General features: G+C 38.7%; 1 protein-coding gene and 1 long non-coding RNA gene across 3 annotated transcripts; one reads left to right on the forward strand and one right to left on the reverse strand.

Annotated features, from left to right (window-relative positions):
* Positions 1-146: 146 nt before the first annotated feature.
* Positions 147-13,332, reverse strand: LOC106925151 (rho-related GTP-binding protein RhoA-D). 2 transcript variants are annotated; one of them, XM_014999281.2, is made up of 5 exons: positions 13,196-13,332; positions 4,300-4,455; positions 2,381-2,501; positions 1,841-1,971; positions 147-1,738 (listed from the first exon to the last, which is right to left on the reverse strand). In XM_014999281.2, the coding sequence occupies exons 2-5, from the start codon at positions 4,453-4,455 to the stop codon at positions 1,565-1,567; spliced, it is 582 nt and encodes a 193-aa protein (XP_014854767.1). In that variant the 5' UTR covers positions 13,196-13,332; the 3' UTR covers positions 147-1,564. The 2 variants fall into 2 exon arrangements, with proteins under 2 accessions (XP_014854767.1, XP_014854775.1); XM_014999289.2 differs by lacking the exon at positions 13,196-13,332 and adding an exon at positions 13,010-13,139.
* LOC106925166 (uncharacterized) lies at positions 12,574-15,531 on the forward strand. Its single transcript, XR_001419791.2, has 4 exons — positions 12,574-12,820; positions 13,848-13,976; positions 14,904-15,091; positions 15,319-15,531. It is a non-coding gene; the product is annotated as an uncharacterized LOC106925166 (long non-coding RNA).
* The last annotated feature ends 1,694 nt before the right edge of the window (positions 15,532-17,225 follow it).

Below are 17,225 nucleotides of genomic sequence, written 5' to 3' on the forward strand. Positions count from 1 at the left end.
GATGGGGAAAAAAGACACGATTTGTATTTCTAGAAATCAGAAAACTGTTGTGCATTTGTATTCAGATGCATTTAAACTTTCCCACATATTCTGAGTAAGATTCATTACCTCGACAGCGCAACCGAGATGAAAAATTAGTCAAGGTAACGAGTTTCAAAAATATTTTATTAACACGTTCATCTCATCCAGACAAAAACAATCCTCTCCTGTTTGCAAAGCGTTTTGTACAATCAACATTTTCTCTGAAGCTATGCATTAGACATTTAACACCCGGCCCAAATGTGCAGGAATTATTTCTAGGCCGTCTACTTTCAAATCTCTGAATCTAAATGTATAAAACAGGCGACTATCAGTTTGCAATGATGACAATAAAAGAAACAGAAAGGGGTTCATGGATTTTAAGGTGGACTGATAGAAAAAACACAAACTGTAGAGTAATAAACCGGTTTAAGGAATAGACATGCGCATATATGATGCGTCAAAGAATTAAAAATCTGATCTAGAGAGAAAAACCTGTTTATGTTAGTGCATATAACAGAAAATTTAAAAAAAACTTGGCCGACAGAAGTGTTGCTGCTGAGCAAGAGATGGCACTGCTCTTCTAAATAGACCAAAATTGCATATTAAAATGGCTGTAAACAGAATGCATTCATCTTCAGAAAATCTTTTACACAGTAATGAAGCAACTGTATCCTGGATCTGAAACAGAACTGAGATCAGAGGAGGCTGGCCTGGTGGAGGGAAAGCATTGGTCATGTCTGTCAGAGCCAGAGGAGTGCAACTGCTAGCATTGTCCTCAACAATACAGCACTGTCTGCAGTGCCAGTTTAAGCCGTCGCCATTACTGGGAGGGACCAGCGTGCCGTCCAAAGCCTCTCCTTCCAAATCCTGTCTGCTCTTTCAGTGTACTTCTGTATGCTGGGCTTAATTAGGTGTGAACAGGTTCTAAATTTAGTCTCTTGCAGAACGGCAAATGGTGAAAAACAGCTTGGCAGACGCAGCACTTGGTGGCATACAAGTTTTAGAGTACAAAACAAATAGTGGCACAATGCAGATAACCGCAACAGAATCTGGTGTATAAAAGGAAACCAAGTGGTACATGGAGAAGCAGAAGGAAGCAAATCTAAAGGGGAAAAAAAGGAAGAGAAAAAACAAAACATTCAATGCTGAAGGAGAAACAATGACGGGGCAGGAAGAGCACATGACCCTTCTCTGTAAACAGAATCATGACACGCAAGCAGAAGGCATGGCATTTTTAAAGAATAATGCATATTTAAATACAAACATACATTCATACAGAAAGACGGGTTCAATCCGTCACATAAAGCAGACGGGTGTGCTGGTTACAGGAAACAGCAGGATAGGAGCAGGAAGTTGGAAAGAAAACATTTAATAATAACTGATTTGTTTTGCTTTTAAACAGGTGTGGCAGTCTCTCATATACGCCTGCATCTGTGGAGTAAGTACAGTCTATGGAAGCCACGGATTTAAGGTGTCGAAGTTTGTTCTGCGTGTCTGGGAGGGTCCTCCCTCAAATGCTCATCAGCCAGCAGATACAGACTCCTCACAGTAACTGGCAGCCGCCCCGCTTCTTGCGCTTGCGGACCTGCAGCGCTGCTCTGGTAGCCATCTCAAACACTTCCCGCACGCCGTCCTTAGTCTTGGCTGAGCACTCCAGGTAGCCAAAGGCACCGATGCGTTGTGCCATGTCTTTGCCCTCCTCAGACTTGACAGGCTCCTGGAAAAGGAGGGTTAAATGTTAAATGTAAAAACGTTAATACGTGGAAAATGGTAAATGCTGGAATACTTGTCATCTGTTGTAGTCGGCGTATTACTTCACCTGTTTCATTTTGGTCAACTCCCTGCGTGTATGTTCATCGTTTCTAAGGTCCTTCTTGTTGCCCACAAGGATGATGGGGACGTTGGGACAGAAGTGCTTTACTTCAGGGGTCCATTTCTCAGGAATGTTCTCTGAAAAAAAAAAAATAAATAAATTGTGATGCATGAGTTTAGAGTTCCAGCAAAGTGCATGCCAATTTCTTTTCCTGCCAAAGAGTGGGAGAAGTTTCCCTTGTGACAGTACAAACAATCATCAAGAAGTCACTGACCCCCTGGCTGATATGCGCTCATTCTTTGGAAGGATGGTACCAAATGAGGCTCTATCCACGTCACAAAAACTGTACTTACATTCTCTCATGAATCGAAGCGTACAGCTCAAGTATTTCAGGATAGAAGGTGGGAAATAAATTAGTTTGCTCCAAAAAAATTTGTTAACTAATTTACCTAAACTTTATTTTCAAAGGATGAAAATTAAATTAGGTTTTTTCCATTAACCCTATATTTAACAACTGGTGCAGTGGACAGTCAATATATGCCTTACCTAAACTGTCAGGGCTGTCTATGGAGAAGCACATAAGTATAACGTCGGTGTCAGGGTAGGAGAGAGGCCGCAGCCGGTCATAATCCTCCTGGCCAGCAGTATCCCACAGCGCCAATTCCACCTGCACAACAGAGAGACAGGACAAGAAGGCTGCTAAAAATCTGCAGCTGACTGGAAACTGAACTACGAAAGAGGATCACAACAAACAAAATCAGTATTGACGAGAGCAGAAGTAAAATTCCTTTGCTACTAGCTCTATAAAGCAACTTCTCAGTGGTAGAGGAAGTTCCCACAGGCTTGGGCTGTTAATCAAAGTGGCGGCAGTCCCAGAGAGCCTGACCTGCTCTTGATAAAATAAATGTCCTGCAAAAATCATTTTCAAAACCTCAGCAGTAGAACTACCAATTTTAGAACATGGTAGCCTGGAACTGTCAGTGCAAGCAAAATTAACCAAGCCTCAGCTGCATCGCATCACACAGTGTTTCTTGCAATGCACTTTGCTGGTCTTATTAAACAGATCTTACACTTCAATAGCATCTAAAACGGAAGCTAAAATCTGGGTGTAAACAGGATTAATGGTACCTTAGAGACCAACCATCTGGACATTAGTAAGGTCTTATGAAATCTGTTTTATTACATTTTCAAATTCCATTCCCCCTGCATCCCAACTTCCAGTTTTTCCACATTAATTTTTCTGAATTAGAATTTTCCATCTTAACCATATTTATTAACCTAAAAAATTTTACGCAATGGTCCTATATTTGAGCCAGACAACAAAAAAAGCAATAACCTAGCATTCCTTTAGTGTATGCTACACTAAAGCCGTTAATATGGCAAGAGATGCAACAGAGAAGGATAAGAGAAAAAGGACAAAATGAACAAAAAGAGAATTTAGTCACAGCTATGATAAATGAGATTAAACTGAATGGTTTTTAAATGTCTTCAACTGAAGCATTAACATGACAAGAAATGTAGTTAATCTCACATGCAGCACCACTTCCTGAATAATTTTCCATGCTTTTGTATACGTTTTTCCTTCAAGCTCAGTTAGAGAGGAAAAAAAAACAAAAAAAAACAGTGGAAGTAAAACTGCTGGAAACAAGAGCAGCTAACAAACTAGAGCTGCGCATTAGACAAGACCTGCAGTCAAGCTCATAAGTAAAAGCCCTCCAACCCCACTTAAAAAAAGAAAAAAGTATAAATCCCAAAAATTTGGAGCATGTAAGGAGGAATTTTTCCCACCTCACTTTATTAAAAGAAAAGCGAGTAATCAGGCTCTTAAACTGATAAAACATGACTTTTTTTCCCCCTTAATATATGTGGTGTAAATTCAATTTTACATCACAGAACAATGGAAAAAGGCCCTGACATCAGATTTTGCAGCACAGGAAACGGGAAAAGGAAATTAGTCATGATCTACAAGGAGGGTGAGGGAGTGTTTGGTGGGAACTGAACCCTACACAGGAAGGTGGCAAAGATTCAATTCCTGTTGTTGGCCAGAGATGTGTCCCTTGAAAACAATGAAATGCCCCAAAGAGCTTTGCTAACAATACACACCTATAGCCATTAATCAAAATCGCACGTGGTTCACATCCAACAAGGTCAGGAGTGTCGCATAAAACTGCCTGCTCTGAACATCACTTCTAATCACAGGTCAAAGGAAAACTGAAATCAGTATCTTCCACTAAAACCCAACAGTGCTCTATGTGAAGTCAAAAAAAAAAAAAAGAATGATGTCATTGCTTGTGTATGTAGCTTGTCTGGTGGTGACTATTTTTTGCAGGGTAACAGGATCGATCAAATTATTTTTCAGTTTAAACTCATCAAGAGCCGCCGTTAAAATCTCGAAGAGGAATATAAAAAAAATACAATTAAGCTGCACATAAATTTAAATGTCCGAGATTTAAAATACAAAATACCTGTTTGCCATCAACTTCAATGTCAGCGATGTAGTTCTCAAATACGGTGGGGACGTAGACCTCTGGGAACTGATCCTTGCTGAACACGATGAGGAGGCAGGTCTTCCCACACGCACCATCTCCAACTATCACCAGCTTCTTCCTGATTGCAGCCATCTAGAAGCAACAAAGATTTATCTTTAGGTTCAGGTTTGACGGAGTGTAAACCATACAGAGATAGTGGTTTCAAACAAGTGACGAACGAGAAGCAATGCAACCATAAATGGCGAGAAGAGACAGGAAAAACAGGGGGGGGAGCGGGGGAAGATGACCCTTGTCTGTTTAAGAGCTGCACCTCTTCCTGTTCCTGGGTTGTGAGCAGTCTATGGGCCTGGAAGCGCCACATGCTGCTCCATCTTTACATACCAGTACAGGAGGGATTAACAGCCCCCTTGGATTTTCTCTGACACAGCATTATCGATCACATTCGTTTCCCCTACACATTTCTCTACTGTCTGAGAGAGATGTGTGAATGCAACATCAGTGTTGCTTGCCAGAGAAATTGTGATGTCACCACGGATCAATTCTCATGTCCCACATGCTGATAATGGAGAAATGGCAAAATGAGGCAATGCTCTGGCTGTTTAACAGATTCATTATCTGCTACAAATCTCCAACTCTGATTCACACATGCAGTCATTTATAAAATCATAACTGATAAATAAGAGAGAACCAGAACATTCAAAGCATCACTGCTGGTTCTCATCAGCACAAAGATGTTAAAGTAACTTTTGTACGCTTGTAAGAGCTTGTTGTCATCGGGATGCTTAGTTAAAAGAAATCCCCTTCAGGGGATTATAACCAATAGCTACTAATTATTTAATTTTAACAGCTAATTTAGAGCAACTAGTATAGTTAAACCTACAAAGAAGTTGGAGAGAAAAACAAAATAAAAAAATAAAGCCCTGTATACACACCATTAGTCCTCAATGCAAACATCACATTACTGTGAATTATGGCCCCTAGTCCCATTTAAAAAAAAAAGTCTGCTCCATCTTAGCTCCTCAAGAAGCCATGTTGTTTCTAACAGTGCAGTTGAGTGAGATGCTAGTTCAGATCAGGAAAAGTTGGAGCCTCGTCTTGAATGCCAGATTAGACAAAAAACGGCTTCATTTCCTAAGAGTAAGGTAAGAGCTAAAATGACAAAAAGATAAATAAATGCTCAAGTTAATATCTGAACTTTAAGTTGATTTTTTTAAATTAGGGCTGCACCAATAAATTGGTCCCAATTTCCTTAATTTTGGGAGATTGATGATTGGTCGATACGTAATGAGGCTGATCTCATTTGCCTCTGCAAAGGTTTAAAAATCAGCCACTGTTCTCTGTTGCTCTGCCATGAGAGAGGGCTGGCAGATGGATAAACCCACCAGGTCATGTCTGCCATTTGTAAGTTTCTTGCTATATTTAATAACATTTCAGACAAAACTATTTGTATCGGTCAAAATAAGCAGGTCAAGCTTTTTAAAAATTGACAATCGGCTAGAAAACTCCAATAAGTGCACCACAATTTTTTTTTCTTTAAAGTTTGATTTTAATGTTTGTTCATCAACCAAGCTGTTCGGGCATCCTGTGGAAGAACCTTACGACGGTGTCAAACGTTGCCAAGTTCTGAACCGCAGCGCTCCTTTTCAATACAACATGAGAAACAACCTTGGTTAGCATTTTATTTCTACACATTAAATCAGGCCAGTGTACCATCAGATAGTCTGGAGAGAGCCACCTGTTCTCTGTGATAGCAGGCTGCTGCTACTCCATACATCATACTGACATTGCCAGAGGGAAGCTCCACATTCAGAAACAAACCCACTGGACTGGCAGCCGACACCAGAAGCTTCATAAAGAAAATGAGGCTGCTCCCGCACACTGAGTAATGCGCTACCAAACGTAGTTTACGGATGTCAGCAGCTGTCACACCAGGCTCCCCGCTGTTATAGCAGCACGACAAAGCACACATTAGGGGTAGTGGCCGTTTTACTTTGGATAAATGCAAATCTGAAGCGTTTCCACTGTTCTGGGACAAGGAAGAGCACAGATCCAAAGTACTATTTTCCACAGTCTGTGTCAGTCACTATGTATGCTCAAACATCCTTAAAATTATGTAGCATGCAACACATCACTTATGTGCTGACAAGAGTCAAACATAAAAACGCATAAAAGAGCATATGAAAAAGGTGTGACTCAGTCACTGGGATGTGTATTTTAAACTGTAAACATTGGTAGATTATTCTTTGCAAATAACGTATAAAAGTAAGATTTTTTTTTAACGCAAAATTTATCCTTAAATTGCATTTCAGCTCACCAGAAGAGATCAGAAGTGCATAACATTTTGCATTCACAGTAAAGCAAAGGGTTGTATAGGCTTCATAGCATTTCCTGGTCTTCTTCTGTTGACCATCATCACTTGTCTCTCAAAAACTTCTCCCTCTCTCCTCTTTCATGTTTGTAAACTGGTGTGACTCTGTAAGTTACTTCTTCCACTGGGTTGAACAGGCAGCCTGTTTGCTAGTTTGAGAACTGCTGCCACCTAGTGACTGGAGGCTTGTGTTTAATTCATATTTAAGCATGAATAAAAACACTGATGCCAAAAACAATCCTTCAGTCTCCCACGCCCGGCCCACTACGGCCTTAATGCCGATCTCAGGAGAATTCCTTTTTTGGTGGCTGAAATGTTGAAGATAAGCCAAAGCGGTGCGAACATTATATCTTGAAAATGACAATAGATCAAAACTTAGTTGACATTTACAAAAATGTTAAACACTGAAAACTACAATGAACTCAAATCAGCTTGTAGAGTCCAAGGAAAAAAGGAATACTATTCAAAAATCAAAGTTTCAGCTTATATGGAAAAATGTTAACATGCATAAATATTTTAACTGTAGATCACCATATAGCCATGGAGGTGAAAACCACTTCTAAGTTATTTGAACCAGGCCACAACTCGACAAATCAGATTAACATTAAGGACATTCTGAATAATGAATCATAATTACTAACAGCATCTGTATAATTGCTTCCCAAATACAAAAGCTAGATGCTTATTAGAAAAAACACGTTCTCCCGCCTTGCATGACTCTCCCTGAAATGGAAAGGGAGCAGGGGGCAAAGTCATCATTCCCAGTACATGTGGCATAGATTCCTCATTTCTCCACAATGGCAGGTTGTGAACTGCCACAGGTGGTAACACATTAGCCAGGCTTGCTCACTGGAGGTAACAAGGGTCAAAAATAGCACGGAAACTAGCTCTGGGTGGCTACAGAGCTTTGTACAAATACTTCCTCCTTATGAGCTCCAAATCAATCTGCCAGCCAGGAACTTAAACCCAGTGAAAACCAACCCTGAAAAATCATTTATATAACCTACATTTCTTTTCTCAGCTTGCCAATCTCTGACCATAAAGTTGTAATCTTGACATTCCACTGTTTTTTAAACCACATTTTTCAACTGTTTTAGCTCATAGTGAAAAAAAAAAAGTTTTAAAATTGAATTGAAACTTTCTCGGGATACATTAAAGCTTTTTGGATGAGCTTTTAATTGATGGAATAGGGAAAACCTGCCTTATCAGACTATTGTTAAAGTGGCTGAGCAAATGTGTTCAGGATTTAAGAGCAAGAAGCAAAGTCTGTACAGGCTAGATATGAATGGTCCAAAACACAAATCTTAACTATTTAAAGAGTCAACAATCTGATCTGACAATATTAGGAAGCTGTAAATAAAGACACTGGACAAAACGCATCTGATCAAATGAAAATACAAATATGTCTCAGGCAGTTTCACTAAAAAGTCAGTCAATTAAGTTTAATATTTCATGGTCAACAGAACCCATCCTCCTGAAATCCCTCTAGGTCAAAATTGTGCTCAAGCTGTAAAAGGTGATTCTGTTGACAAGTTATACTACACAAAAAATTAATTAAAAATAAATAAAACTCATTAACATACAAGTTATTTATAAAAGAATGATTAATAACTTATGAAATTTTTTTGAGTAGTTAGTTTGAGAAGGTGCAAAAAAACTGCAAGCGCATTGACTCAAAAAAAAAAAAAAAAAAAAAAAAGAAAAAGAAAAAAGAGTGGGAGTAAGTTTTTGCCGCCGACTGGCTTCAAGTTTATCCAACTTGGCAGTTTGGACAGCAATGCTCTGACCTGCTGCATGTAGATAAAACAAGCTTATATCGTTTCATGGGTATTGCTCAATATTGTCAACATTGGCCTCAAAACTGCCATCAGTGTATCTGTAGTTACGAGCAATTTTTAAAGGGGATCTCAGGTATTTGTGTTTTAGTTATTTACACAGGCAGATGTGATCCCCACTGTGCAATACTGGGTGTACTGCACTTAATTGTTTTCCAAAATGACAATACACTTGAAATACAATTTTCCTAATTCCTATTGGACATTTTAAACAAACAGAAATTACTTAACACAAAGGCTTTGTGTAACTTTCCTCTGAAACTGCTCAATTAGGGCAATCCAGGCTCACTGTAGAGTAATTTAAGGAGCAAACCTGCTTGGCTTGCAAAGGATAAATAAGCACCACAGAGCTGCTTATTGTTCAAATAAAATCTAAAAGAACACAGTTCTAGAGGTTTGCCAATTCAAAACATAATATATTTACCTCCCCATTAATAACAACAAAACATACTTCTACTATAACTTAGGCAACACGAGAGAAGTCAAACACACATTTTGAAGGTTGAATCTAATTCTAGACCATCTACACCCATTCAAGATCGAGGCTGTGGAGGTTGAAGTCAAAGAACCAAGTTGGAGCTCAAAATAGGACAGAACTACTGAGACTCCTGCTGTCCAATTCATCAGAGTACAGCTCAGCTGAAAGTATACAGAAAAAAAAAAACTAAACTATCACACAGAATTATCTGTTCAGCTGCCACTCAAAGTTCTGGTTTCAGTTCAAACAAACTGAAAAAGTCCCAGATTGTAGGGGAATGAAGCAGATGAGAGGCAGTCAAAAGGAAAGTATCGAGCACTGCAGCACCAGCAGATCAAGGGCAACAAAAATGCAATATGCATGCCTCTAATATTTCTCGAGTGTATCTAAACAAGGGGTTAAATATGAATGTGGGAGAAGGAAACATTATGACATGAAACAGAGGAGGAATAAATTATGCACAGTTTGCCATCAACTAAAAAGATATGACTATACAGACTTAGAGAAGTTAAAACACCCGTGAGTACAGCACCCTGTTCTCTATTCCGTTTGCCCCATGATGTCACCATCTGGGGGCAAATATTATGAATTCTTAGCTAGTTCCAGCCCTCATTATGCAAAAAAAATAAAACTATATGCAGCACAAATGAAAGCTGACATCTGTGAGCAGCCTCAGCTTATTCATGGCGTCCTAATTCCAGTCTATTTAGAGCTGCCCTTAAAGAAACGTTTCAAGAATTGCATTTCTTGAATCGAGAGCTGATATTTTTCAGGCACTCCATTTTTTTTTTTTTTTTTACTGTAAAATACGCTTCAGCTGCATCAGCTCCTTAAAAGAACACAGGCCTCCCAGGAAATCTGGTCTGATGAAAAGCTGCCTACGCAAACCTGGGACAGGATATGGTGGTGTATTGTTTTTGAACACCTTGTCTGATAAACATCGATAAGTTAACAATGTGCAGACTTGCAGCCCTCCACAGACTACGACTGAGCAATAAAGGATGGGGGGAAAATTAGAGTGAACAATCACTCTTCTGTCAGTGCATGACTTAGTAAAAGTCTGCATGTTGCCAAGAATTGAGAGCTTGTAGTATAGTTCCTAAGCTCTTTATAATAATAATAATAATTTTAAAAAAAAAGACGGTACATATAACTTCAGAGAAATGACATGCCAAAGTCAAACTACTAAAATATCACAGATGCATATCCTGATCCACAATAGTCCTTTATAAAGGAGGTCATATGCCTGACCTCAATAATGCAGACAGCATTTAGAGTTAACAGCAAGAGCTTGAAATGAATTTTAACCACTGATTAGACAAACCTTAAACTCAATTTAACTATTTATGAAAGGCAGAATTATTTCATGTCAGTTGATTAACAGATAAGTGTTCAAAGACCATCAACAGAAAAAGATAAGTCCACATTTCACTTGTGTGTGGAAAAAAAAAAAAGAAAAGAAAAATCAATTGACCCACTGGAACAGAGGTGTCCAAAGTGCAGCCATTTACAACCCTTGAACACAAGAAAGGCATAAATTTGGTTAGACTGAATCCAAAGGGGAGAAAAATACGGAAAAGGATTAGGGCCACTGGAAAAAAAGAAAAAAAAAATCTAACTTTAATCTCAGAATTCTGACTTTTTTTTTCCTCAGAATTCTGAGATTAAAGTCAGAACTGTTTTTTTTTCCCCCAGTGGCCCTAATCCTCTTCTGTAGAAAAAAAGATACAAAATTCCTAACATAAAAAATGTTAAGACAAGGGAAAAAGTATTTAGTCTTTTAATAGCTATGTGTTTGCTTTTAATTTAATAATCTGGACCATTATCCTCCGTCAGGCTGCCCCAGGGCAGCTGTAGCCACTATCCAGTAGCTGGCCACCATCAGCGTGTTCATGTGTGAGTGAATAACTGAGGCCAAGTCCAAACATAGCCAGTTATGTAGGAAACCAAATAGATTTGAATGCGATTTGGCCTTTCATCGACTCATAGACTGTTTAATGTCACTAAAAATGATTAAATTCCAACCAAAGTGGCATTTAAGATTTCTCTTTATTTGCACTTGCATGTCTACATTAGTGCATGCAGTGGAGGGGGAAAAAAATGGCTGTTGTCAGAGAGGTGCTGATTTTTACTTTGGTTCAGACACTTTCTGCTCGTTTATTTTTACAAGCCCGACTGCACCAACACATACAACACAGGGAGAAAGAGTGCTTGGAGGTCATTCGTTTTACACCAGCTAGGCCTCATAAATATGGATGCACAATGCCGATCATTGTTCACATACTTGCTTGAACACAATTCCCAGTCAACATCGTCTTGCGTTTTGTTTATTTTACATTTTCGCATTTAAAAGTTAAGCATCTCTGTCTGTCCAGACAAATTAACTTCCTGGTGCCATGTTTCATTCCTAACAGGAAGTCATGATTGTTTTGAAGGATGTATGCGTGGATGAACATTTTTCTTAAACTGATCCCGTGTGCATGATATTTTTTCCAAACAATGTAAAATTTTGATATTTGTTTTTATAAATATCAAAATTATCACTGATCATGATAAAGCGCTATACAAAGCTATTTACCATTGGACACCGAGTGACCATTACTGAAAAACACACCTTTTACACGAACCCCTATTTTAAACTTTGCTAAACAAAACAAGAGTGAGGTATATACTGCTTATATTGCTAAAACACCCCACCCCCCAAAAATATACAAATAAACCTGAAATATTTTAGAAATTGCAGACATTGCAAAAAGTGAAAGCAACATACATTTTAAATCATAGAGATTATCTTGCAATTCTGTAATTTTTTTCACACATAGCTACATCCAAAAGTATCTTTATCAAAGATATTATAGAAACCCTAACTCCCCCTCAAAACATTTAGAAAGTCAAAATCTAAATCAGTAAGTCTGACCTCAAAGAAATTGAATCAATATAACACAATCACTGAAATCATCAATTTTAGCTATTTTTTTGCCATCTTGTATTAAATTAAAACCCCTTGCATGCTAAATTGTGGCATTAAAAAAAAAGTTAAATCCGTAGAAATCACATAACAGCTCCTACCAATTCCCACCATAGTCAGGAGCATTTAATTCTCTAAATTGGAAATGACATCCTTCACTGGAGGAGCTCTGATTTTGTTCTCCATGTCCGCATACCACTGGGTAAAAATCCCCCTGTCCAAGTTCTGCTGGTTAAAATGTAAAGACATACTTTCACGGACATATCATACAAACATCTAATCACAAACAAGCCAATAGCGTTAGGAAGGATAACATCCGGCGCATTCATGTGGATCAGCCCGGGAACAAACATGGGAGTAACCCAGCCGAAGCACATCAGCAATTCTGCAGGTTTGACTTTGGTTCACGACAAACACCAGGAGTGCAGTTTTGTTATGGAGAACATGCCAAGACAAGGGAACAAGCTGCTGTGAGAGATGAGGGTCTGCGCTACTGGAGCTGAGCAGCATAACAAGGGTGTGGTGGCTCGGAGAAAGGAATTTCCTCGGGACAGACCTAATGTTTTATCACTTACAACAGACGAACAGGACAGACTTTGACCCCATAGCCAAATAAGAAAGAAAGTCGACCATTTTGAAGGTAGTTTCGATTATTCTGCTCTCCAGGAATTATGTCAATTATTATAGGAAAAACACATAGTTCCCAGTCTCTGTCGACTTGTCAAGCAGGTTTTCAATAAGAAACCGAAAATAAAGTTCTGTGTATTTTTGCCCGCACCAAGGAGTGCAAGAGGGTCCATTTTCGTCCACAGCGGAACTCCCTCCAGTTAATTAAAGTACGCAATGAGGTAAGACATGTAGAAACTGTGTAAAGCTAAATAAACTAGGAATGCCGATGTACGCAGTGTCCTTCGCGTGGACAAACAGGTGTGTCCCCGGCTTACGGCGTCTCTCCTTTACCCCTTATTTTTTCCAAGTCTGCCGAGCAAACCTCGGAAGCCGTGTAAAAAGAAAAAAAAACAAAAAAAACTTCTCACCAAGTAACAGGTTTCAACTCGCCGAGCTGCTGCTGCTGGTATTTCGACTCATTAACGTGTCCCCTGGAGCGGCGCCGCTTAAACCAAACACTTTCCCCGATACAACAAACTGATGTTAAGGACTGCATACACCGCTCGCAATGCCTCGGCTAGATAACGCAGCAATAATGAACATTTAAACCTTACCTCTCCCAAAAGACTGTGCCTTCAGCTAACCAATTCCTCCGTGTTTTCTGTTTGACTGTTGTCCTAATATCCCAGAAGCTAATCAGTGCGATTGGCCGAACAGCAGCAGTCAAACTGATACTCCTTTTGGATCCTCCCATTGTGCTGCGTTTGAAATGCACTCGTAGAGTCACCACTCCCGTCGAGGAACAAGTAAACAAACAATAAATACATAAATATTACTCTCTGATTATGTAATGAAACGATAAAATTTAATCATGTGTTATTTATTTTAATTATTTTAACATGGTCAAGCAGAGCTGTTTTGCGTCAGGTCGAGCGAAGTACTACGTTCTTGAAGTAGAGCACTCAAAATTCCTAGCTGCACACAAATGGAGCACAAAATCCTGATCATTTCATATTCACGCGCTTGCTCTCTATTGGCCGAAATCATTTAACAGTTCGACGTCCCCTCCTCTTTACGGTTAAAGTACAATGACATAATTTATTTACAAGGCTGTATATTTTAACTAATAATCCTTATTTAACAGGAACCCTCATTTTCATTTCCACTTTCGTCACCTTATTATTAACATTACCAATTGTTGTTGTTATTGTTTTATGTTTCTTGTGTAAGGAAATTGACTTTGACCCAAGTACTATTCTCCCACAGAGCAACAGGAAACCACGCAACAGGGATTTGAGCTTTTTAACATGCCATTCTCCCAGTGAGGTCGTAAGTTCAGTCCCCCTCTCAGTACACTGCGGCACACTGTTGTAATACAGCAACATTGGCTTCAGGGTAAGAGGAACATTTCCACTAACAGTAGGGACATTATTAGACCACAGTGGTTTACCACAGGAACTCCTATATCAGAACTTCGTTATTCTAAGTCAGTTCAGGAAGTTTTATTAGACTGAAAGAAAATAAGTCATTGGACAAGATTCCCTGGAGCATCGATGTTAAAACTAAGCCTTTTAAGATTAGGATCAAAATCTTTATCATTATGTTGAGTCCGTAGATATTCTTTATTCTGATGCCTTACTCGTAAACTATACAGTCCTTCACAGTTTTAATAATGATATATGTCTTTGGTAGTTACATAAATGGTCCCTCTCAGTGCCACAAGGCGCTATGCTATTTCTGTGGATTATCTTTTTAGACTGGACCTTCTGATTTGAGTAAGCAGATTTTAGAATGTCTGAGGTGGTACTAGAGAGTTTGAGGAAAAAATATGCAAGAGGATTTGTAACAGTTCTCTGTTGCTGTATTTGGCACAAAAGCTTACATTGACTCACCCTTTTAATCTACAAACATGGGCAATTTTTTTGGCACCTCCGGTAATAATGTGTAAAAAGCCTTTACTTTATTTTATCTTAATGGTCATTGGTCACATAAAAATAAAAAATGTAACATCCTAATCAAAAAAAACTTTTGCTACATATAATAGGGCTTAAAGAAGCAGTAATGTGTGTTTTCCAGCCACATAGTATCATTTTATTGCACAATAAAGTAATTATGTGACTTCAGTTGTTATAAAAATGCTGTAAATATCAGATATGACATCTATCAGATATGACACTTCGAAGAAATTTGACTTTGTAATTTAACACCTTGAAATTGGGCCTCTGTCTCTTTAACAAAGTCCTGCTCTTTCCAACACTGCACTTTCAGGAAGTTATCACAACATTGCTCCTCTTTTTAACCTTTTAATATTGTTTTTACCAGCAATGTTCTGAGAAGTAGCTTCGATAATGAGCTCAGCACAGATGTGCAGTTCCACCAGGTGTTTGGAAATTGCTACTGGCTCAACTGAAGGCTGAGTGGGAGATACCTGGGAGAGGGGTTCTCTGTAATATGGAAACTCGGACGTTCAAAAGTTGCAACACCAAGGAGGAGCTTCTGCAAGGATTATGGTAGGTTATGTACCTCAGTTATCTTGGTCCTCTTCTGTCATGTTGTTTCCCCTTTTATTGGTTTTTATTGGTCTCATGTTCTCTCGTTATTCCCTGTGTATTTAACCTCACCTGTGTGCTTTATTTCCTGCTGTATCTTTGTCATTTATTAGTCAGCTTTGTGTCTTATGGTCACCTACCTGTTCCACTTGTTTGAACCCTTGTGTCTGACTGGACTTTCCTCACAGGTTTGAAGGCATTAAAGAAAATCACTTACTATTTGCTGGGACTTCCATCGCGCTTCTTTTTTTCTACAAAGCCGAATCATGATAGCTTTGTCCTTCAAGATGGCTGCCACAAGAAAGTAAAGAATTTCTGAAAGATGCATGACAAAACCAAATCAAAAATCCATGCATGTTTTTGAGAATAAAACATTATAGCATGATCTGAAGCTCAAAAAAGTTGATGTTTCTTTACTACCCCTTTAACAAAATAACCTGTGCCACAGTTGTTGGTACTCTGACAACCTTAAAATAAATATAGCAAATGTTTTTTTTATTATTGTTGTAGAATCTAGTCAATATTGAGAACTTCAGAACTGATGGTTTAGTGATAACTTAATAAAGATATGAGTATCTTCAACCAATGGAGCTAGACAAGAACCAATAATAATTACAATCGTTTTTCACCTGTTGTTTTGCATGCCAGTTACATTAGTACATTCCATTTCATTAATACAACCGACCACACATTTTTCCATAAACATTTCAAGTTACTCAAACATACTTCAATCTTGGTTACTAACCTTTTTTTCTTGTCGACTGAAACTAAAATTGAGCTGTTTTTTATTCTTTGTACTGTATTGCTATCCTTTTCTGTGTATGTCGGTTAACCGTTTCATGTAGAATTGCATTCCGTCACCATAGCAACACTCACAAGGAAGTTACCAAAATAAAAGCACATAACCTCAACAGTTTATAATAAACAAAGGTACTTTTACTCAGTTGGCCTTTACAGTTATTACTTTACTTTTTGAAGGTACATATGTCATGTCATAGAGGCCCAATTCTGTGACCAACTGGCTAGTTTGGACAAGGACCACACACAAAAGGAAATATGGAAAGGGAGGAAATAAAAATATCTTATTGTTGCTGTTAGAAAAGAGTGACAGCATGAGGTCTCCATAACAACCATGAAAGACTATCAACATACCAATCAGCTGTTAGAGGAGCATACCTGGAAAAAACATTTTCTGTCTCACTATCACTAAAAGTCTAAATTAGTAGAGTTTGCTGAACTCTACTTAGATTTTAACTGCAACAATGTCCTTTGGTAAGAAGACTCTGCTAAGATCGGACTTTTCAACCACAAGCACTGGTTTCATTTGACCTGAATCAAAGAATGAATAACTGGAAATATGCCCATTGTCAAGTACGGTGGACGTTATCAGCCTGTGTTTCCCTTCCAAAACCTTTTCCTGAAGGTATGATAACATGAATTATTTAATATTTTAAATAAAAAAAATCTGATTAAATTCATCAATAAACTGAAAGCTGTTGTCAGTGGGATTTTGAGCTGGATGATGACTTTTTGGGGGGCAAAATGAATGTACGTAACTGAAAATAGACACCAACATCGGTAGCCTACAAGGTACTTGTTAAGCTTAAGGTTCTGTATTGATATTAGCTAGTCATCTTTTAGCTAACATTACCTGCATCCAACAGCTTTACTCAACTCAGTCGGTTAGTTTGGAGGGAAAAACTGTGAAAAGGTCTTTGCGTTTTGCTGGTTTGCTGCCGTGATTCTAACACAAACCTACGTAGCTCCGCCCAGCAGCAGCAGGTCTCCTTCACAGGTGTAAACCCAGCGCGAGCGTTGTAGCGCTCATGTTGCGTTTAAAGGCGGCTCGGAAAAACAGGTTACAACATGTTAACAACGGATTAAACAGTTTTAACTGGTGATAAAAGTGACAGAGGACACAAATATGGGAAGTGTGGAAGCCTCTACTGTATCAAATTGACATAGGAATAACAGAGAGCTGGCCATTCTAAGGTAAAAACCCAGCGCATTCAGTGTTCATGTTTTGTTTTGTTTTTTTCATCCAGACGGCTTCCTGCGCCCCCCCTGCAATGACACGGCGCCCCCCCCCAGGGGC

Source organism: Poecilia mexicana, unplaced genomic scaffold (genome assembly GCF_051168715.1).
Source record: "Poecilia mexicana isolate PSO_F unplaced genomic scaffold, ASM5116871v1 scaffold_7, whole genome shotgun sequence".
Lineage (NCBI taxonomy): Eukaryota > Metazoa > Chordata > Actinopteri > Cyprinodontiformes > Poeciliidae > Poecilia > Poecilia mexicana.

Bases quoted from the DNA above. Each gene is read 5' to 3' on its own strand.
- LOC106925151 (XM_014999281.2), bottom strand. From the start codon at position 4,455: ATGGCTGCAATCAGGAAGAAGCTGGTGATAGTTGGAGATGGTGCGTGT. The intron at 1,972-2,380 runs GTAAGGCATATA...TTTTTTTTTCAG, and splicing joins AGACAGCCCTGACAGTTTAG to AGAACATTCCTGAGAAATGG. The intron at 1,739-1,840 runs GTGAAGTAATAC...CTCCTTTTCCAG, and splicing joins AGTTGACCAAAATGAAACAG to GAGCCTGTCAAGTCTGAGGA.